The sequence below is a fragment of the Leuciscus leuciscus genome (assembly GCF_965113295.1).
Source record: "Leuciscus leuciscus genome assembly, chromosome: 12".
Taxonomy (NCBI): Eukaryota; Metazoa; Chordata; class Actinopteri; order Cypriniformes; family Leuciscidae; genus Leuciscus; species Leuciscus leuciscus.
Genome location: NC_138736.1, coordinates 6,296,373 through 6,321,102, shown reverse-complemented (window position 1 = coordinate 6,321,102; position 24,730 = coordinate 6,296,373). Strand labels below are relative to the sequence as shown.

Below are 24,730 nucleotides of genomic sequence, written 5' to 3'. Positions count from 1 at the left end.
CAAACCCCTTTGCCATAATCTTAAGTTTGGGGCATCCAACAGTAAGCTCAACTTTGAGACAATTCTGCTCCGATCTAGTATTTGAATCCTGCAGTTTTTTTTTTTAATCTTAGCAGCGCTATTGGAATGCAATGTAATGGTATTTGACTAATGAATACATTACCCTCTCTTCCTTTTCCTATGTCACCTCTGGCACCTGTGGATCTGCGTGTTGGAACTGTTTCGCCGATTGTTTTCCTTGGATCCCACTTAAATAATACTTTTGCTCAAAATATGAACTCATGGAACTCGTTACCCTTTATTGCTTTTCTCCCAATCCCATGGACGTAAACTCCATAATTTCTACAAAACTAAATCCCCAACTGATACATAACTGAAAACGGTCCGTGTAGCGCAATGAGCGTTTCCCACAAGGTGGGCCCGGTGGTCCAAGGGGCATGGGTGCTGGAAACCCAGGATTTGGCAGGGTCCGTGAGGAATATGATGGAGCTGCCAAGAAGCCTCGCTTCTGATCTGGCACTTTAAAAGCAAAGTTTGTATGTGGAATTCCAGAGGCTCAGTTCTGGAGTCACAATTGATGTATTTAAGTTTAAAGAATTTTCTTGCAATTTTAGCCTGAAAACTCATCCCATTTGTGGCAAGATTTTTTTCGTCCTATTTTTATTTTGTATTCTTAATAGGTTTAATAAAACCATTGAAGTCAGCACTGGCTTAGTGCTGCTAACATGTAATCCACTTTCTAATTAGTCTTTATCTTGTCATGTTACTTGTGTTATGCTGGTGAATATTGTAAATTTGTTCTGATCTTTCTATGGCTGTGTTCTGTGCCATTCACATTTAAAATACTACATGTACATTTTCAATAAAGAGTGCAGTTGGTTCTCCCAAACCCCATTCAGGTGTTGGCACAATGTTTAATTTTGTGATGTGTCAGGCATCTAACACCTGACACATCATATACCCATAGGCATCTAGGACATTTTCTTCATCTTAAAGGTTGTTGCTTGGAGTTGTACTTAATGAAACCTTTAGGGCTGCCCCCGACTAAAGATTTTTTTTAATCGACTTGTAGCTGTTCATTAAAGCTACACTGTGTAGGATTTTCTCCCATCTAGCGTTGAAATTGTTTGACTACCAACTGAATATTACTTTCTAGCCCCTCCCATTCCGAGGGCGTTTTAACTCCTACGGTGGCCGTATTATTTCAAATCTGCCGGCAGTCGCGAGTAATCTCCCCCTCGCATTCGTCACAGTGCCACTGAGTGTAAAAACACGAAAGGCGAAGCTTGAATTTCCAGGTATGTCCCTCTTTGGCTAATGTATTTTCATGATGGAGGCGCAAAATGGCTGCCGCCATTCGAGCGGCTCGCTCGTATGTATTCTAAATGGCAGATTCTACGCTTACGAGAATACTTGATTAGTTGGTAGAAGAAATTACACATTAATGAGCACATATTTTGAAGAAAAAGTGTTTTTTGCTAAGAATCAACTTAAAAAATTACACAGTGTAGCTTTAAGGCATTGGTTGACTAATCTGGCTTTTATATTAGAGTATTTAATATATAGGCATAATATATAGCCTATTCCGTGCTCATAGCAACAAGACATTTTAATTTATTAATAAACTAGTGTTTTCTAAGTCCGTGTCATCTGTAAAGATGAGGTTGATTATGCTGACTCGCCATCTCTGCAGTTTAGTGGCTGGATGCGCCTTTAGAGAGAGATGCACCTTTCATACAGATTATATTTCAGATTATTTGTTTTCAATTTCAATTGGTTCATTTAAAAGTAGACATTTCAAGCTTTCTATAGATATATTTCTCATGTCTGTGATGCAAGTAGCCTATATACTGAGTTTCAGTTCATTTTTGTGACTCGCTTCACGGAAACCGAGGGGGCAGAAAGCACATAGTTTGTTTTCTTTTTAAAAAGCACAATGTTTTGTTGTGAGTTTACACAAGTAAAAGTAGAGTCTTACAGTTTTTTTCTCTTATCTGTATGACCAAAAATGACAGAGTTTAAGGTATTTCCACTGTTATCAGGAATAAATTCAAGTGAAAGGCATGCAGTAAGCGCTAATACTTTCAGACTCCGCACAAGCACTTGGATATGCGCCTAATAATAGCGCACATTTATCTAGGGGAGTGAGCAACCATGTAAAGTAGCTGCTACTTGCATATTTCAAATAGGGCTGTCACTTTTGTGAAAAAATCCTGTTCGATTTTTGAGACCTAAGTGTTCATTGAATCGATTGTAAAATTGATTTTCCATGTCTAAAGACATTTTCATTTTAAACGCCAAATATGGGCAAATCCACGGACAACTAACTGGCATTAGAACGAACGTCCACGTGTGGCTTGAGACGCGCCCAAGTCAGCAAATATTCCTGATGATTTATTGGCGTGAAGTTTCGTGCACAATGACAAACAGGAGTGCAACATTCTCAAAAAACAATAAGCAGAGTGGACTGCCATAACATAAATGAAAAACATTACTGCAGTCTTCAACGTGGTTGTGTTTACGATTAGAAATGTCAAAGAAATTTCGCCTACGTAGGCGATTGTAGACCGTAGCCTGTATCTGTATGCATGAGACTGTCTGCATACCGGCAGAATTCACAGTTTTGTTGTAAAAAGAGACACATTATGCAGAAGTATAATATGCTGTTATGTGTGTTTGTCAAAGCCTGCAGTTGCTATGTGACGGGTGTATCGTGACAAGCTGGACGCACTCAGAGAAAAGACCGTTAAAATCGATTCCCTATTTTCGTTTTCGAAACTTGTGTTGGTTGGTCCGACCGATTGTGCAATCGATTTTCGAACGTAAAGTGACAGCCCTAGTTTCAAATGCCATATTTGAGGTTGATGGTTGACAGGCAAACATTTGGATTACCACAAGCACCCACCATAAACGATCTGTCCCTCACGCACTCCGTGACTTCGCCACTTTCTGTGGCTGTTTTGGGTTTGTTTTTTTGCGGCTAACTGAATAATACCATTTGTCAACTATTAGGGGGCAGCCCTATATATTTTATATTATAGTTAAGTTTAGTTTTAGCATTGACCTTGAACAACTAGGCTATTAAGTTAAATATGGATTGCTGGTGTGGTATCAATTTACTTTTCTTTTATTATTTGAAAGTATAATTTGAACAAGATGACTTGGTTTCATTTGTTCACAAATTAGACCCCAGATTGGTTCTACAGCAAGAACACGCATCGCATTGATTTCAATCATAAATTATAGTTAGAAAAAGAATGACAAAACAGGTTAACTGTGGATCGCAATCGCAGAAAAATATTCTACTAATCTATTTTATAACAAAAAAATTTTCTCTGAAGTTTATAATGGCAAACAAGTAGTTTATTATTATTTTTTTTTATTTTTTTTTATTGCTGCCACCTATAGCTTAATTGGATTATTTTGGATGAGTATGTCACTTTGATGCCACGAGTGTCACCAAGTGGTATTGAGGAAATAATTACTTCAAACATTTTTCCAGTGAACTCCCACCTTCATCTTCCAATGGTTGGATAAACCAATAAACTCACCCCAAACTCTCACCATTGGATAAGCTGTGGACCAGTTGGGATGCTTATACAGATCAAATATTGTGATTGCTGTTTTTGGGAAATCAACATTTTACTTTTTCTTTTTCTTTTTTATATATAAAATGTCATGGACATACAACATTTTGTTTCTTGACAGAATCCTTGGAAACTTGAATGGAATTCTTCTGATTAATATTTGTTGCACTTCAATTTCTTTGTGAAAGAATGGGAAAGCATTGAATAAATATACATTTTGGAACAAATCATTAATGCCTGGCATGTGCGGACAGTTTTATGAAACCAGAAGGGATTGGAGAAGCAAACTAATCTGAGTTTGTTCTTGGATGGCAATCTAACTATCACAAACCTGTTTTTTTTTTTTTTCATTATTTACAATTATCCATTTAAAAAGTATACTGCTGTCATTATAGGTTAATTACTCAAACTATTAACATTTTATGATTTGACATGATCTTATTAGGTCTAGGTGTTGTATAGACTTTGTAAGGTATATAGATATATTTTCACAAAAAGTCTTTTATTTATTCCCAGAGTGAGCTGCTGTGGGAAAGGGCAATATCCAATTTGTCTTAAACATGAGACATGCTTCATATTACGTTGCTCTGATGTTCGAGATGTTTTCCTCACTACATGACTTGCGTTTCGCGGGTATATTCTCATCTGTATATGTTAGAAAGTTACACAAGTATTTCTGTTTTGCAATAAGGCTTAGCCTGACAGCAAGAAAGTCTTCACTAAACTTCTCTGAACGAGCACCGGTGTGCGCATGAATGTCCAACAGATGGCTTGCAATAATTCTGAAATATTTTAGATACATTTTACAAAGATATTTTTTAGACTCTTTGAAGTTTTACATGTGGTACAGGCAAGTAGTAACTGTAAAGGGACTATTGTAATGGGTAAAACAAATGTCATATTACTATAAGATGAGAATGTTCCTTCAACCTCTTACCAATTAACATTAGTGCTTTTATTTGATCTTTTAATTAGTTTAACCTTTTATTTGATTTTAATTACTTTAAGAAGCAATTTTAGAATGTTATATTTTAAACTTATTTTGCACAATTTACAGCCTAGCCTACATGGATACATCCCCTATGTGTTTTCCTAGCCTTCAATTTGCACATTGTTTGGAGAACAACATTTTGCAGGATAAATAACTATTTTTTTATATATATCTATACCAAACATTTTTTTTAAATAATCACCCATTAGTAAAAGTCAACTAATTGTGCAGCGAGTACATGGACACAGATACTTGTTCACCAAGTAGCATGTTACTTGTGATTTAATTTCTACCATTTTATCCTTTTCTAGTTACGATGGATGACTCAAAATAAAATCTTCAAAATATTGCTACCCATCTATGCTTGAAAGCACAGTTTCAATGGTTTAATTTTGCTTGATGTGTAGTATCCACAGCACCACCTCAATGTTTCAGTTGATTGTAGTTCGTTTTGCCAGTCAAAACAACCAATTTGCATAGTTGGTAGCATTTTTCAATGTGCCAAGACAACTAAATAGCTAGCTTTGCTTTACCCTCCATGTCTTTGTATGATTTGAGAGGTGCTGCATAATGGTATTTCTGTAAATTTGCAACACCTTAATGGCAACTATTAGTAAGCATTGGAGTAAGGCCCAATTGCAGGTTAGCTTGTAAACGATGAGCAAAATACAAAAACTAATAATGCAAACTACAAATCAAAATAAACAAGCAAGGCTTGTGTTGTGGGTAACACTGTTTCTAGAAATAGTTTACACCTTTATTATCTTTGTAAAACTCTCTAGGTCAGTTATCAATAAGTTAATAGCCTAATTCTCTATTAGAATAATAATAACGTTGTATTTTTCATATTAAAGCTTGACTTCTATATTGTAATATCATTGATTTAATTTAAAATTATTATTTTTGGGAGAGAAACACATTGGCATTAACATCCCACAAAGCCATTATTTTGGGATGAGTGATATACCAATTTAAATAGTCTTTCTTCTCCACCAAGTAACTGTTAACACTGTCAAGCTTTTCTTCTAACACATGTTCTGCTGCTGTCAAAGCTGGAGACAGAAGCCATTAATTTGACATCTCACTATTAAATTTATATCTAGAAGTTATTAATGTAATTGCTAAATTTAATTTCACTTTGCATGATGTGGGACCTATATGTTGGCCATTTAAGTGGACCAGTTTTCTGTGTAAAAAAATGTCCTTATTCCTGACCCATGCCATTGGTCATTTACTAGTCACTCTATTTTGCTATTGGCTTTTGGAGCGAGGGCATCTACCAATTAGCTTATTTTCTTCTACATTGTTTATTTCTTTCTACATTTAAAAAAAGGTAATGGTAGTGTAATTTAAACAAATATTTCTTGATTTGAATGACATGCAATATGAGTTGACCTTATTCTGTAAACTCTATTTTGCTATTGTCTTTGGAGCAAGGACACAGCTACCAATTAGCTTGATTTCTTCTACATTCATTTCTTTCTACATTTAAAAAAAAAATGTAATGGTACTATAATTATTAAAAAACAAATTTCTTAATTTGAATGCCATGTGCAATATGAGATGACATTTTGTTGCTAGTGAACATTTAATGTAACATTTTGTATTTAAATCACATGGCTTATGCAATTAAGGTAATTTTAACATCAAGAATGGAGCTGGAAAAAGGTAACTTCACTTACAGATTTTCCAAGATACATTGTGGTAAAATGTATTGTCTATTGTGTTGGTTTTCTATACATTTTTTTCCTTAACAGGTTTGTTCGTGACTTCCGAAGTATCTTCGAGTTTGGAACTCTTTTGGATTTTAGCCATTTATCCACTATTAATCTAAGCCTCATACCGCATGCCGCCCATGGACAGGTTCACCAGCTGTCTAATGCATAATGCTCACAAAAAGGCTGGAGATTTTTCAGAACACCAGGCTCTAGTCTGATTGGCTGGCTTTTAATTTTCAGGATGCTTAGGTTTTTGTCAGTCTACCTGGAAATATGTACAATTTTCCCAGGCTTCTTCAATGAGCACTTCAAGGGAAGAACTAGTCGCTGGATTTGCCAAAGATTGTGAGGTTCGAGGCATTAAAACTTCAAGAGCTTTGTTCAAGACACTTGGTAGCAAGTACACAAGTCATCATTGACCACACCCAGTATGTTACGTCTTGTTCTTAGAGTTTTATCTCTTAACCACCGTGTGTTAAAACAGACCATGCTTGGTCAGTTCATGTCAGTTTGTCACCCCTTTTGCTCTAGGTCATCTGTTTTTGGGCAGAATGAATATGTCAGCCTAATCCACTACAAAATATGACATTATGGTATGTAACCATTTATTTATCATTGACCAAATCCATGTTGGCTTGTTTGTCCAATTTGGAACAACCAAGTTTATTTTGCTTCATTACAATCATTAGTGTGCCACCTTACATCTTTGTGTCCCAAATTTAGAGTATTGGTTTTAATTTTAAAGTTCTTGAGCAGAATTCATGAAACATTTAATAAATCTTTTCATAGTTGCTATTTTGTTTTCAAACTTTACAAATATATATATTTTTTTTTTTTACATTTTGAATTCCATAAAACATCTGGGGGAAAAAAAGGTCTTAAAGTCATTTAAACATACTCTTAAAGTTAGGATTACTTCTACTTGTCTTAAATCCCCAAAGGTAAGACCGCACACACACTGATACAGGATGCGTTCCAGGGCTTGACTATATAAACTACCTGAGGCCAGCGTGAGACGCTCGAGTCAGTTGATTGAATTGTAATTGGCTCGATTGATTACACAATCGAAACGCATGCATTAGGGATGTCAATGTCCACAAGTTCCAATGATCGATCATCATTTAAATGAATTGAATCAATTAATAGATTCAAGTTTAGCCTTAATATTGCAATATGCGTCTACAGCAGTGGCGAATTAGCCAACTACATGACAGTGTGTGCAAATGCTGATCAAAACATGTTCCCCACCAAATGAATGAGAAGGGTTTTAGTCTAATAAAAGGCTAGTAGAATTGTAAAATGAGTCGATGTGATTGATAATTTAACCAAATTACTTATGTAATCAAATATAACGACCAATAGCCTACAACGTGTCAACAACGCCACCTCAGATGCGTGCTAGTCAGAATGTATAACTCCTGTTGTGGATGCTTCTGTAACAATGCACTGAAACATGGCAACTAAACCCAATGAATTCGCAACAATTCTCAGTGTTCTCGTAATGTGATGTAATATGACAGCCACAATCATAGTTATAATTAGTCATGCATTGCTGTTTGAGCTGCATGCGCTGAATGAACATCGGTAAACTGAAGAGCTTTTGCTAGCGGGTTATTTTAACTCAACGAAACGCATCCTATATGACATTAATCAGATATATGTACAAAAAAAACAAACAAATAACAAATTATATCTGCACACAATGACGCGAATGCACAAGTGAATTTGAGCAAAGTTACGTGCTAGTCAGAATGTGTAACTCCTGTTGTGGATGTGCTTATCCTGGAGCAACACACTAAAACACAGCAAACCCAAAGAATTCATAACGTTTTATAACAATATTTTTCTGTTTAATGTTATGTAATGACAGTCCTAATCGTAGTTATTATTAGTCGTGCATTGGCTTTTGAGCTGCATGCGCTGAAGCTGACCACCGGCACGCTTTATACCGCATTAATTCTAAACCAATTAAAATTAATTATAGCCGATTATTTGCATCTTGAGACAGGCTCTTTAAAAATTTAAATATGCAGTTCTTAAATATCTGAGAACTTGGGAATTTTTCAAGAATTACACAACATAAATTCCAAGGAGTTTGTAAGAATGTTCTTAAATTGTTTTAACTTATGGTCTTTAATCCGGCCATAGTTCTTAATTTTAGAATTAAAATATTGTAGTCCATAGTTGTAGGATAGCAACTATTATTATTTGTGATATTGAAGGTGTTCTATTATGTGGTTCCTTTTGAGCAACTTTTTTCAGTTTAGACTACATCTCCCTTGACTGCATTGGTGAGGATCAAGATATTTTTTACATTATTTTATTTTAGTTAATGTTGGTTCAGTGTGATGATCTTTGAGTAATTCAAAATGAGTATGGAATTAAAAGGGCTAAAACTTGTTTTTCTGAATTTATGAATCTAATCAAACCATCAAATTGCAGAAGCTGATTTCTTCAAGAAACAAGTGATGAACCATATGAGAACTGCTAAGGATTGCCCTTAATTTAGGCAGTTTGGGGATTTTGTTTTTGTCTTGTTTGAGTCGTAAATTTACATTTGCATAATACTTCAATTTGTAAGCTTTGAGAAAGATGAATTGCTTTCAAATTGCTATGCATTAGAGATGCGCGGATCAGCTCTAACATCACTCGAATCCACTGTTATAATCATCCACCCGCTAGTACCCACCACACCTATGTTTTACAACATTACAATTACATTAAGCGTGATGATATATGGTAACATTACACTGAAGTAGGCTGCTTTTAAATCAACATTTATTTAAATTATTTTACTTTTTTTTTTTTTCGCTGAGGGGTAATTGCTGGTATGTGAGCAAAAGCGAGAGATGTGCATTTAAATCAGATAAAGCAATGAAAGCGTGCAGCTCTGAAAGCATGAGCAGCGCATCACACACAAAAGTTACTGACTGACAGCTTTTTGCCATTTTATTTGTTCCACTTAGCTTTGAGGGGGGGACAATGTTAATGGTATACATTTCGGAGCTATGAAGTCCTGTTTAAAAATTCCCCACATTGCACGATGACGGTGCTGCATGTGCAAACTCCGTTAATGCTGGTCTCTGCATGTGTTTCAAGTAGCTCAGTGTTTCTTCAGCAAGCTGACACAAATGAAACTTCAATGTTCAGCGTTGCATCCTGAACACACAGTTGACTTCATTAAAAATAGCGAGACTAAATTATATTACCAGTGCTGATGCCGCTCTCTCTCCCATTGTGGTCTTTGATCATGAAATTAGCTGATGAAAAAAAAAAAGAAAAAAAAAAGACTTTGACATGAACTCCATGGAATTTGCAAATTAAAACTAATTTTATGGAAAATTGCTTCCATTTTTGGAAAACACACCAGAATTTCCACTATTTTTTAGTTAAAGCTGTTAAGTTATTAAGCAATGTCTCATGTAGGTTCCTTTGTTTTATATAATGAGTCTGACCACTAAGAGAGGCTCTAGGCGTATTGTTTTCTTTGATTAGTTTTCCCTGAAGAGATATACATTGTTGTTGAAAACTAAAGTAAAAGATTGAAACATCTTGCGTTTTACTGTGAAATGAGTTCCAGGTCTTTAAAATCAACACACAATGATTTATTTGTCATCCAACTGCAATTTTTTAAATGCTTTTATTACTTGTCCGCAGCGTCCTCGGACATAACCGCGGTCCGTGCATCACTACTATGCATTGTCAAAAAACACAATCTAATATTTTTCTGAAGAACTCTAAACCAACCAGTCAGAGTTTTCGAATATTATTTTGAGTATTCAGTGTTTGAACAAAGACAAGGAGGGCTGTTTAGAAGCATCAGGAGATTAATTAATCTGAATATTCTCCTGGATTTTCACCTTCTCAAAAACTTTTGGCCTTGAATGTATGGGAAGAGTTTTCAAATTCCCACCTGAAGCTTTTGTAGCTAGTTTCTTGGATATTATCAGGAAGAGAAAGATAAATTAACTGGCTTCTCATTTTTCAAGAACACTACACCACCTCCAGGCTTGGTAAGTGCAAAACGCATGATTATTTCACAGTCTGCCAAGTCCTGCAATCAAGCCATTTTAATTGTGGCTGTTTGATAGTTATTAGGGAATATAAAAAAAAAAAAAAAACAATTTAGCTCCACGGTTTACTCCTATCCACCTTATTTTTAACGTAAGAGCGGGCGGCCATTGTATCTTGAATGTGTCGGTTTCTGGTCTCATCCACTTTTAGTTATTTTATCTGTACAAAAACTGGCTGTTATGCTGCTTGATATTGCAAACTGATACTTGTTATATTATTTTAATTTAAAATTATTTTACCATTTGCAGCATTTTGTTATTCTTGCAGTTGTTAGCGGCAAATTAGAGTCTCAGCATATTCACAGAAAATAACTTACTTCCGCGTTGAAGAATAAGGTGGATTTTTTTTTTATTAATTTTTTTGTCCTGATTCACACTGGGCGAAGAGGGATCGGGGGGGGGGAAATCACTGATCAACTTCAGACCATATTTAAAGAGATGGGTCATTCAGTGAAAATTACTCACCCTTGTGTCATTCCAAACCTGTATGATTTTCTTCTGAGATACACAAATAAGTAGTGGAAAGCATTTTTCAAGCTCCTCAAAAAGCTCCAATATTAGTCCATAGGAAATGTACAATATATTCCATGCCTTTGTGTCTGTCAAGGCATGGCCACACTAGCGAAATTTTGCTTTTCAAATCAAGAGGTCAATGTGGCAAATTTATTTGAGGTTGAGTTTTCCTGATCCTGTGATCAAAGCTGAATTTTCAGCAGCCATTACTCCAGTCTTCAGTGTCACATGATCCTTCAGAAATCATTCCAATATGATTTGTTGAACAGTTGTATTTCTTGATTTTTTGGGGGGAAATTTTAAGAAAAGCATTTATAAAAATAATAATAAAGTGATTAACTTTTGACTGGTTAAGTATCTAAAATAGTCAAATACGGAATGAATGAGTGGAATGGCCAATCATGATTCCACACCCCTCAGAGTTGCCTCAATATAATTTGTTCAGATGACTCAAAGGGTTGACTAAAGACAAATGTGTGAAACTTCACAGATCATTGATAGATGTGACCACACCTTTAGGCCCCATTTACACCTGGTATTAAGATGATTTGGACGATCAGATCACAATTGGACAAAACTGAATACAGGTGTAAATGGGGTCTAGTTGAAAATACATTAGACTGGGTTGCTTTCGTAGTGTAGATGCTTATGTGGTCAAATGCCTTTGAACAGACACAAAAGATGCCTAATCTCTGCCTATTGACCTAATGCCTAAACACTATGGGAAGCACGTTAGCCAGACAGGATTTAAACTTTGTTGGCTGAAGACCCAAGTTTGGTGTGAAGACGGGATATGTACTAAGCACAAAGTTCTCTCAACATTCCTGATTTCTAACACTTGTGGCTATCAGAGCAGAAATGAAAGCTGCTGCTGTGTATTTTTCCGTCGTAAACCCATAGATTTACCCGCACATAGACCTTCCTCTCTAAGAAATCAGGACAGAAGTGATTTAAAGTGGACAAGATGGATTAAGGGTACGTTTACACAAAAACAATGCTCTAAAAACAAAAAGGTGTTTCCTTTGCGTTTTTCGCGTACAGAAGACAACGTTTTCAAAAAGCTTGTCGTTGACAGAGATCCATGAAAACTACTAAAAAAGCTGTATTATGCTGCCAGGCCAGTAGTTTGCTATGTAATTTTGTAAAGAAACAACGTGCCTATAGACCGAGCATGTAATACACGTGCATAACGTCACCGTTATCACAAATTTGAGTTTTATAGTTTACATGGAGACAATAACGGTGTCGTTTTCAAAAACTTGACTTTGAAACCCGCTTTCAAAAGTTTGCGTCTTCAGGCCCCCCAAAACGCCATTGCCGTGTTTTTGTTTTTAGTGGAAAATGTCGTATGAATGCTCCTAAAACCAGGTGTAAACGGGAATGTGTCTCCCTCGTCTACTTGTGATCCAATCCACCAAATCACGTCTTAATACCAGCCATAAACGGGCTTAGTCAGAAAAAAGTCACATTGGTTTGGAGTGACACAAGGTATTGTAAACTACACATTTAATTTTGGGGTAAATATTTGACACATCCAACTTTTTGAGCCAATGGAATAATTTATATAGTGTATAAAGGCCCGTTCACACCTATAACGATAATGATATTAGCGTCCACACCAGCGGACAATATTGTTCTGTTTATTCTAAGTATGTACTTGTCTGTCGCTTTAAATATTCAAGCTCGTTATAGCCCTATTGATTCTGATTGGCTGTCAATGTTTCTATCGTTCATCAGCTAAATAAAATCGTTCTGAAAGTGATTCCAACGATATCGTTATAGCTGTGGTGTGGACTACTACTACTTCTTTAATATTGATTATTTAATATTCTTAATGATTTTTAGAACTATACGTTTAGTTATCATCTTTGGTGTAAATGGGCCTTAATTCAAGACTCATTTTAAAAGTGAATAAATTCCTTGCTTTAATTAATACACTTTCTGAAACTTTGGTAGGCTAGCAGGAATTCACACAGAGTATGTCAACTTTCTCCAGTTTTTTGACATCCCCTGCATGTAGTTAGCACTGTACACTGGGACCACGAATTTCCATATACCATTTATAGTGTGACTCAGACTCTATGGTTAAGACTGTTTTTCCCCTTGGCAGAACACAGTGGATACTTGCCTTTTTCAGGCTCCTGAGATTTTAGCAGCATGACAAGAGCTTGTCTCTGTCTGTACTGTGTATTGAGTGACTGGTGGTGCTATAGCTGAGCATTAGGGGCCAGTGTCCAGCTTACCCACAGACTCCAGCAGTTGGTAACATTGAGGATTAGTTCTACAGATCAGTGGACAGTTGAGCCTGGACTTGTTTGCATCAAGAGGTGTGCTTGCATATCACCGGAAAAGGTAAGTGATCTCGTCTTTGTTCCATGAAAATAAAGTACTTCTCTCATCAGCTGTGTTGAAATACTACCAGGGTTCTGGCATCACACTCCTGAAAATGGTTTCACAGTGCAGAAATTGTTTTTGTAAGCAATATTTGAAATGTGTTTGGTACTTTGGCTCCCTCTGTGTGTATTTCAGCTGCTCTGTAATGTCTTCCACACAGTAGCTGTCTTCAGGGACAGCAGCAGCTTCACCAGGCATCATGCATTTAAGCACTGCACACTAATGAAATATCAAGAACCTCACGGTCGAGGGGGTCGTGGCGTTCTGTTGACTCGAGGTACTGTGAGAAGCAACATTTTCTTTCTGCTTATGCAGCAGCGATACAAAATGTGGTCTGTTGGTGCTGAGAACTATAATCTGAATAGAAATGTTCAGATAAAACTCTTATTTTCAGTTCACTGTGTGGGGGGACGTTATAAACATGATTTAGCTTTTGGAACAGACTCAGAAAAATAAATAAACTCAATTTCAGAGTAATTGCCTTTATTTTCCTTTTTGTGTAATAGATTTCCCCTCTTTTGTTAATGAATGAAAAATAGCAAACAGATTTCAGAACAGATGAGTGAGTGCTTGGAGAAATCATACTATTTGTTTTCATATAGAAATTTGGATGCTGTAGTCGTCAAGTGGCAAAATCCGACACAATTGCTTGTTCATTGCTTGTATATACACATACATACACTGCTATCCTTCCGAAGTTTGGTGTCTGTTATATATATATATTTTATATATATATATATTAGTCTCACCAAGGCTGACCTTATTTGGTAAAAAATGCAGTGAAAACTAGGGCTGGGTATCGATTCAGATGTTCCAGATCGATTCGATTTCGATTCACAAGCTCTCAAATCGATTCGATTTCGATTCTCGATTCGATTTTCTATACTCGATTCTCGATTCAACTCAATGAATATAGATTTAATACAAATACTATATTTATAAAAAAGAACAGTGAACATAAGTTTACAAGTGGGTAATTAATAAAAAGAAATTAAGAGCCACAAACCTGTATACTAAACACTTTTATTTTAGGTACACTTGGGTACATTAAAACAGAACCCATCTCTAATTTTCAAATGCATACAATTATGTTAAATAAATACAATACAATTTTGATATAAGATAAAAAATGTATGCTGAAAAAAGTCAGAACAGTCGCATTCCTTGATCAAACAGGATCAGTTTATTTCATTTTTAAGATAAAATTTTACAAAATTTGCTGTAACATTGAGGCTACAAGCCTATGAACAATGTAGGACAACTAATACTGGCTTATTGGTGATAGTTCACCCAAAAATAAAAAATTATGTCATCATTTATGTATGTATTCATCATGTATAATAAAAAAAAATTTCTGCTGAACAACAGATTTGTAGTATTACTACAGCATTTCACCTCTGCATTACAAATCACGCAAATAGCTTTGTTCTTGTCCACAACACTATCGTCGTCGTCTTGCTTGCGAAATCTAAAATGCTTCCATACCTCTGACTTTTTATGTGAAGGTGGCATCAACGTCGACAAAGCACCTGAAACCGCCATTTTAAGCACTGAATGAATGAATGAATGACAGGTTCGCCTCTCGCTCCTTGGTAACATCGCGCAAGGCAAATAAGAGGGTGACATCTAGTGGAGAAGACTAGTAATTAGATTAACGTTAATCTTACGTTCAATGTTTGCAGAAAAAAATATGGAAAAAAAATCGATTCGTGGCCTTTGAGAATCGATTTTGAATCGACCACCTTTTTAAAAACGATTAATCGAAAAATCAATTTTTTTGCCCAGCCCTAGTGAAAACCGTAATATTGTGAGATTATTACAATTTAAAATTATTATATTCTAATGTATTTAAATGTAATTTATTCCTGATAACAAAGCTGAATTTTCAGCATCATTACTCCAGTCATTAGTGTCACATGATCCTTCAGAAATCATTTTCTGCATTTAAGAAATATTTCTTAATGCTAAAACATTTTGCTGCTTAATATTTTTTTTTGTGGAAACCATGATACTTGTTTCAGGATTCTTTGAATAGTTCATAAGAACTTTTTTTAATAGAATTTTTTATAATATAAAAATCTTGTCAAAGTCAATTTTATAACTGTATTTATTAGTTGTCTGTTTAGTAGTTTCCCTGATGATGATGATGACTCTGACTTTGGGCGATGTTTGGATTATCTTAGTACACTATTTCTATTAATTCAGCTTTATTTTCTGATGCCAAGCATATTAGATTCCACAATATAACTCGGCAGACTTTTCCCACTCATATTCCCTCCAATCTCTTGAGTGCTTAAACCTTGTCTATCAACATGATCTGTCGTAGTGTGCAACAAATCACTATATTGGGTAGTCTTTAATTTTTTTTTATTTTTTGTCTTGTTGCAAAAATGCATCTGTCAGTTTAAGTCGTTTATCTTTCTCTCTCTTCTCAAACCTGGCAGTCTTTCCAGTCTGTTTACTTCATAACTATTTGGTGTGTATATATATTCATAACTATTTGGTATATTTATATATCACAGAAACATGCTGCCTCCACTCTTTATGAACTTTTTTTCTATGTGGACTGGGGTGGGACATCCTCTGGGTAATGAAAGTGCTTTAACGTACATTTCTTTGGTTTTTTCCCCCAAATCCATTGTTCTTTTATTCTTCACAAAAGTATTGCACTCATTCTCCAGCAGTGTATCGCAGCCATGTTACTGAACACTGAGCAGACTCTATTAATGGTGCCCGAAATTCACTCTGGTGAGTGTGTGTGCGTACGTATTCCTACTCCTGCGGATGATCGGAACAGATCTTTACAACATATGTATAATGCTGGATCAGCATTTGGACTGTCTGGATGTATGTGTAGGTGTCTGTTTATCTGCACTGTGATCCATTCGCCTTGGTCCCAATCTGTCATTTTGATAACCCTAGTATGGACCTCGAGTTTTCATCTCTATGGAGTGTGATGCCAGAACTGCCCTTTGACCTAGTGGCTGCCTCAGAGAGGCAGATCTTTAACCCAACATCCTTATCTTTTAGAAATCTGCAATCGTGTTTGAGGTGGTGTCGTCTGTATTGAAATGAGTCCAAATGTCATTTACCATGTCAGTTAGTGATCTGTACAGCAACCGTGTTTTTGCATGATGAAGTCATATTTGCTCTTCAGCAGTATATTTTTATAAAAAATAAAATAAAAAAGTGACTTGGCTATGTTTAACTTGAATATTCCTAACCACTTGCTTGCACGTTATGTGCTTTTTATTTTTTTCATGAGGAGGGGATTTTGATTTTGGGAAGAGAACTAAAGTAGCTATAATTCCTTTTGTCTTCCATTTCATATATGTAGTATTAGATATTGTTGTCAATGATAATAGCCTGTGTATTTCTGTATCCTCACTGTCTTTCTCTTACTGCAGGGGCCTCAGGGGATTGAAGGAGGTTAAGAAGCATCGTACCGTTTCAGGAATGGGTAAGCATTCGCCGAAGACAATGACAAGCAAAGTGATGATGCCGCTTATGTTTGCGTGATGGAGTAATAAGGTCTTGTCTTTCAGATCAACCAAGGAACCTGTTCTCGGAACTATCGACTTGTTCGGCACGAGATGTTCCTGCGCAGTGGACGATAGTGTGCAGGTCTGTGATGTTGTAATAGAAAAATATATTTTATTAGGGTTTCCGTGGGGTCTTAAGTCTTAAAATGTCTAAAATTCTGAACTTTAAATTTAAGGCCTTTAAAAAGTTAGTCGCTCGCAGGCTACCAATAGCTCGTGGCTTGATATGAGCTAGCTCGCCAGAAGCCGTTCACATATCGCGTCTTTTGCGCGCTCAAGTTTGTTCAAATGTAGGCGCGCGACTCATAAGTGAAGCGACGCGCTCATTTTTTTTACCAGGTGCAACGAGATAAAAAAAAAAATAACTTTTCAGAATGCCGCAAACGCACCGCAGGTCATGTGACAGGAACCAACCAGTCACCCCTTTCCATAACAACATTGAAAGCTCAGTCAACATGACGGATGGGGGTGCACCCAAACACTACTAATAAATATAAGCTAATGTGTAAATGTCAGTAATTTATTTTTTTTGACTCGTTCTTTTTATAAAAAGAATGAAATATGAGGTTTATCTTTGTATAAAACCTTTTTTTGTTTTTTGTCAACTTTATTTGAACTTGTACATGTTAGTAGATAACATGTTGCAAGACACTTTTAAAATCTGGCCGTAAACAAAAAGTGCATATTGATGCTAATCAATTTGTTATTTGCTGTTTTTCGACAAACTTGTTGAATTGACTTCATTCTGTAGTATTAGTACTTTTTGAACAGGATTCTGTGATAACCGTGATCATTTTGGTCACTTTAATCATCTCATAATTTCCTCTCTAGTTATGATCAACTAAAATAATCAACAATAATTGTGTTTTTACAGTATAATATGCAAAGGTACAATTTTCTATTAAAAAAATATCTACCTCTCTCTCACACACACACACATCAGATAATCCTAGATAGATAGAAAGATAGATAGATACTCTAATGATCTCGAGGTAACTATCTAACTTGGATAATGTGTCGTGTAGGTCTTAAATTTCAATCTTTATGGTCTTAATGTCTTAAAAAGGTCTTAAATTTGACTTACTGAAACCTGCAGAAATCCTGTTTATATATTAGTGTGTAGTGCTGTCAATCGATACAAAAGTTAGGTTTTAATATTGTAGTAAATAATTTCACATCTCCAAATTAAAGTACAAAGTGATTATAGCCGTTCAATATTACAGTATAATTGAAAGCAATCATTTTTCAAAATAACTTTTAAATTAAGTGAATTTGAAACTATCTTCACATAAACCCATTATAAATATCACATTTACTGTCCTGTGTATTTTAATTAAGGTTTACATTTACAAAAAATATTTTTACTTGCTAGTTATGTTCCACATTTCTTTCTCTCTCTCTCTCTCTCTCTCTCTCTCTCTTATGTAACCAAATGACTAATTTTTCCCTCATTTTTCTTTGTCCTGTTTAGTCCTGTGGGAGTGTGACGCACAGATGACACATGGCGGCTGGGGAATCTTTAGTGCAGCACTGGATGCATCATGATTATATCCAATGTTTGTTTTTTTGTTTTTAATAAACTGTCAAGATCACTTATCTGGTTTTTGTGAATATTTTTTTAGATGAAACCATTGCAAGTTTTAACTGTACATGCAGACCCTAGCGAACTTTAAAATTGATGTTTTAGAGGTGTTGCTAGAATATTAGCATTTTGATTTTAACATCTAAATCTAATGTCTGTTAAACTTACTAGCAAGATTTCTCTAAAACAAGCTCTCAGACATGTTTGAGAGGTCTATAAACACAGACAGACCTCTGTAACCCAGTAGCACCCACAGGCTGCTGTCCAGTATCCATTAAGGTCAAGGTGCTATGTTTCTCTTGTTTTATCACTGTTGTGTTCTATTGGCTGACAGCTACTTCTGGAAGTAGTTCAAAAAGGAAAACAAACCTGCAGTCTGAGAAGTGCGGTGGGGTAAATGTGGGTTAGGCTTTTTAGACCATGTTTTAAGCAAACACTTGGGAGGATTTTTCTCAGGGATTATTAACTATTAAATTCACATCCTTTAGACTGATAAATTTGAGTCACTATATACATATATTTACTGAATCACCATAAATATTTACTGACATGTCAGTTATCAGCAAAAGTTAAAAAGTTTCACGTGATGCACAAATCTAAGACTAGGTTTCATGTGTATTTAGCTTGGGATGTGCTCCTTTTCAGGGTCATTTTAAATCATGTACTACATGCGTTCTAGTTTATTTTAAGTGGTTCTTGTGAGGTTCATGTCAGAATTTGTTTGCCAACGTTGGGATTTAAGAAGTTGAAGATGATTCAAAGACAACCCTGCCATCAGATATCTCCATATGCCATGATGTCTCAGAAGCGTCAGTCTGTCTTTGTGCTGTAAGATGACAACGGAACGAAAGAAAGGGAGAATTTGGTGGTGTGCGACCAATGGGCTTGCCTGATGTATTTTTAATGTGCATGAATGATTGATCACTGTATGTAGACACATGCTCCCCCGAGGGGCGGCTGCAGTCCGTCTGGTGCTGTCGGTGCAGACATGAGTGCAACCAGACCTTCAGCACTGAGCGTGAACACTGTGGAGTTAAAACATCAGTGGGCAATGCAGAGAAATCGCACTCTGGTCCGGGCGTACCTGCTCTCCAGCTCCGCGATCCCTCTTCCTGGCTCATGGAGCAGAGATGATTTCAGGCTTCCATCATTGTCCAGATCAACACATGGTCGGAACACCATGGTGCCTCTCAGGTAAGCTGATATCTGGCGCCTCGAAGTCTAGCGCTGAGTCTATTGGCTGGGACTCCAGGATCAATTTTAGAAAAGTCCTTAATTAAAAAATATTAACATCTCTGAATACATTGGTTTATACCAACAAAACTATTTTTAATGCATTAAATCAGGAGGAAATACAGTGGAATTTTAATACATCAAAAAATCATTGAATAACAGGATCTATGCGTTACATATTTTATTATGACTTTTTTTTTAAGGATATTAATATCCTTAAGAAAATTTAAGGCACATGAAATTGTATTTTTGATCATATTTATAGTATGAACATAAAAATGAATTTATCTAATTGTTAAAAAAAAAAATTTTTTTAATTCTGAATAAGTTTAATGCTTACAGCAATGCAATACTCAGAATTAGTTGTTTGTTGGGGTCTGCATTAAACTTCATGGAGAACGCTCTAGAAACCTGAGAAACAATCCTCTTGCGTGGCAACACACCCTAACAGCGCTGGAGAAAACAACAGCTATATTACACTGATTATCCAATGACAGCAGCAAATGTTCCTAGGGTTTCTCAAGCAGGACACGTGTATGATTGCCATATTTTAAAAGAAGCAGAAAAAAGGAAAGATGTAAATTATTATTTACAAATATCATGAATTATTTATTCAAATTTTTCAAAATATCTTTGTATTTTTTTGGGAGTCTCATCACATTTTACAACCTGAACTAACTAAATAACCATAGAATAGAATCATTCCTACATCTCTTGAGCGGAAGATTTGATGTTGCAATTTATAAATTTTTGTGTGTGTGTATAACATTGTTTCAGAATGACCCGTTTGTCCCATGTTACTGTATGCAGCTCAGTTGGTATTTCGTTATAACTTATAACATCTTAAAGTGAAAACTTTTCAAGTTTGGTATCAATAAGATTTTTTTTTAAGAATAATGCTGACCAAGGCAAGGCTGCATTAATTGATTAAAAATGACAGTCAAAACAGTAATATTGTGAAAAAATATATATATTTAAAACAACTGTTTTATATTTGAATATACTTTAAAATTCAATTTATTCTGAGATATCATAGCTGAATTTCCAGCATAATTAGTCCAGTCTTCATTGTCACAATCCTTTGGTATGTTGTTGTTCAATTTAAAGCGAGGCTGCACTACCGATCCCGCGAGAGCGATGCGAAAGCATACAGAACATTTTGTAATATTGTAATGAATACATTTTGGCACATTATAAATGTGTTTACTGTCACCTTTGATCCTCTTAATGTCTGATTAACCTCATTTGTGTCTGCTTTTGGTCTCCCTCCCAGTATCAGTGAGCCTTCCCTGTTCACCCCAGGCCAGAGAGCTGTTTTCGAGGGGTTTTCCAAAAACCGCCACCCCCTTTTACGCAAACGTGGTGGTGGCCCATCTCTTCCCTCCTGCAAGACCCCTGAGAACATAAAGACACCTCAGCAGAGCTATCATCAAGTGTACATGCATTTCTCTCAGCCTCTCAGGCCTGCACCAAAGCCTGGACAAACCCTTCCTCGCAGTCAGCGGCGGCCCACGGAGAGCAGAGAGAGGCAGTGCAAGCAGCCCGTAAACCTCGAGACTTTATCTGTCAGGGGAAAGACTTTCCTCCCCACCCGCCATTCCCCCGACGGCGCTTCATCTGCCACGTCTCGGTCTCACACACACCAGCTGCATGTGTTCCTCCCTGCAGAGGGCGCTGGGCCGGGGGAAGACAGGGACAGTGAGTCGGTTGACGAGGGTTTCATCATGGATGAGCTGGATAGCAAAGTCGTCAACACACTGAGGGCGAGGCTTCAACAATATCCAAAGAAACCCAAGCAGTGTGCTTTAGAAAAATCGCTGACTGGTGAAATGGTACAATTAACATCTTAGTGTAGCATTTCATATTTTGTGACATCTGATAGATAACTAGAAATTACAAATGTTTACTCTCAAGCAATGTGTGTAAATTATAATTGATGTCATTATAATAAAACAAAATCATGATAAAAGATGTTGTGTGCTGATGTATATAAAAAAGGAAATTGTATAATATCCCCACAGGTTGTTATATGAACTACAATACAGGCCTGTTAACATAAGGACGAAAACTTTAAAGATAAACTTTAAAAACTAAACACATGAGTGATTTGATGCTGCTACAATTTTAAAGTCCCCATGAAATCAAATTTGAAGTTTTTTGGGGGCTTTGTTAGCCTTACCTGTTATCTATAAGCTAGTGTGCTCCAAAACAATGAAAAAATTCGCACTTGAAGAAATAAGCATTCAAAACTTACAGTCTCTCACTTTTGCCAAATTATGGATTAATGATTTTGATGATGTAAGGCCTGTCCAATCGGTGCAACGACAGTTTCCCGTAAGCGGGTTAAGGTTTACTGTCTTTTCAGCGTGACAAAGTAATTTGATTCCAATTAAAGCTGCAGTCCGTAACTTTTTGGGGTTAAAAATTATACAAAATAAGTTTTTGAGCAAGTACATTACCAGCCAGTGTTCAAAACTATCTGCTTGCCTTAACTTGATCCAAAACGGTGAGCTTTAAATAATGTTTTTTAATCCAGTGTTACTGGTGGATTTCCGTGGGAAATTCAAGCATGTCTTTGCGTCATTACGTCACATCTGTACACATTAAGAAGGAGTCTCGACTAGGCTATATTACGTGTGAGGGTGTTGGAGGTGGAGATTTATAGCCTTTTCTCGCAGCACTTGATATGATTAAACTTATCAATTTGATGGCGGATCCAGAAAGGTTCAAACAACAATCACCAGTGACAACTGGAGATTCACCCGTTATAAAATGCAAAAGACTTCAGAGTGGAAAAAAAAGAAACTGCAACCGGGCCCATGCAAAAACAAGGATAAATATCAGAAGGGCATTTAATGTAGTCACGCAAAGCTGATGTTAACATTAACAATTTAAGAACCAAGTATAATTTGCACGGTTTGACCTCAAAACATTATCTTCAAAACATTGGATTCATCCGCGCTGTGCCATGCCGAGGCACAACCCACGTAAAGTTGATCATTCCGCTAATAACTGCAATTGCATGGTTCGAACAGAGATGGCGACAAAGAGGGAAAACTACGGACTGCAGCTTAAAGTTTTTATCTGACTCCATTTGATCACAACCTTAAATTGTCAATTGTTAAAATGTCAATTGGTTATTGGTCATTTATGCAGTTTAGCAGCACATTTGATTATTCTATTTAACTCTTTACTCTTATTATCCTTGTTCACTCGGGTGCCAAATTCGCACAGGCTCCACACACCAGCCATTCATATAATGTGGGCGGCGGGCCCAAGATCACAAACTCGCCAGTTTTGGGTCACTGAACAGAGGTAATTAGCTAATATCTTAGACGGTCGCATTCATGCTTACTCTATCTAAGATATTTTGTATAGCCCCATTGGCTGTATACACTTGAATTAAAGTAACGCTTTCTTTAGACAGAGGTCATGACCACTACTACAGATATAAGCCGACCAATATTACTTCTCTGATAGCTTTGGTTTGGTCATGCCATGGTTTCTCACGTACACTTAACCAAAGTAACATTATATTAAACAGAAGTAAGACTTGCCCTATTTAGGTTGGTCGAACAACATTTTGATGTCCTAAAAGGAAAGGGTTGCTGTCCTTTTGCTGTCCCTTTTAGTCTTTACAAACCAAGTACACTTGAATTAGTGCCAAATATTAGCCGGAACTCTAAAATCACAGTTGGTGTGCCCTATGCTCCACTCAAAACTGGACTCTAGTCCATCACTAATCTGACGCAGATTTTGTGGTATATGGATGCAAAATAATTACTAAAGTTAATCATTTCAGAGTAAGTCAGAATAAATCCAAAAGTAAACAATTTATTATGTCAGGTAAATGTATCAAGCCAATTACATAATCAGTTCAAAGATAATCAATACAATAACATCAAATGCTCAGAGATAGAGTAAAAGATGTACCTGACTCAGGAAATACATAATTCGTCCCGAATAATCTCATTACAAATCACCCTGAGCCTTTTGAGACATTTCTTTATACTACTCAGACCAAGACAGAAACCTAAACATGTGCTAACAATGGGAATTTGCATTAATCACTGTCTCCAGTTTACACCTTTTTGAGGGCATGATGTCATTTGCATGAAAGACCCACCCTCCTCTGTAAGCAAAATATCTCTAAACTTTATTACCTTTTGGTTAACTTCTTTAGGAATGAGACCTGCTTTGTACCAGTTGCACTGAGACATTTCAAATGATACCAGACACAGCCTATATTGTTGTATGATAATATGATAATTAAACCATATAGATTTTTGGGTGAATTTTGGTGATGTCAGCATGAGGGTGAGAAGGAACGGGGGAATGGGGGGGTCAAGGGAAAGAGATTAGGATTAGACTGAGGTGAGACTTTCGTCTCAAATGGTGATGCTAATTTCACAAGAGTTCAAATGTTAATTTGGTAACGCTTTAGATTACAGCCTGGAAAGTACTGCATAATTAAAGCCATTTTACAGTGTAACTTTCTGTAATTATAGTGTACCTATAACGCACTTAAGTTTAGTTCTATAATACTTAGAGTATACATATTTTTTAAATTCTCCTGGTTGTTACCTTAGCCTACAAGTACTTCATAGGTAGGCTACACTATAATTAGCGACATTTACGCTGTAAATTCGTCTTAATTACGCAGTACTTTCCGGCCTGTAATCTAAAGGAATCTAAATCTTAATTTCCTTTGTTTTCTCAGAGAGTTGCCCTCTCTTCCAGTTCTTCCAGTTTTTCCAGTCTTACAATGACATCACTCTGCACTTCGGCTTCTCATCAGATTTTCTGTCCAATTTAATACCCCGAAGCTGCGACTAAAATCGGTCACTTGTTCACACAATTACTATTTTTTACCCTGTAGGTATCAGTGGAAATTGTCAACACACTGAATAATGCTGCAGGTTTCATGACACTTTAGTGGGCCTTTAAAGGGGAAAAAATCCCTGTAATATGTGGATGATGGTATTACATTTGAATTATAACCATTAAACCATCACAACTGAAATTAAAAGCAGCTAGTAGTCGTCAAATGAAACTGATTTGTTTAGTCTGTTTGTTTGTTTTGTTTTTGTGAACCTC

At 36.2% G+C, this 24,730-nt stretch overlaps 1 protein-coding gene across 2 annotated transcripts in view; it reads left to right on the top strand.

The window, feature by feature from the left end:
• Window positions 1-18,410, top strand: part of sfpq (splicing factor proline/glutamine-rich) — a 30,790-nt gene extending 12,380 nt beyond the window's left edge. The window contains exons 10-12 of one of the 2 annotated variants that reach the window (XM_082187077.1): window positions 16,684-16,736; window positions 16,822-16,900; window positions 18,290-18,410. In XM_082187077.1, coding sequence (XP_082043203.1) covers window positions 16,684-16,710 — 27 coding nt within the window. In that variant the 3' untranslated portion in view covers window positions 16,711-16,736; window positions 16,822-16,900; window positions 18,290-18,410. Of the gene's footprint in view, window positions 1-392; window positions 16,737-16,821; window positions 16,901-18,289 lie in introns of both variants that reach the window. The other variant, XM_082187076.1, reaches the window with a different exon arrangement.
• Window positions 18,411-24,730: the final 6,320 nt, after the last annotated feature.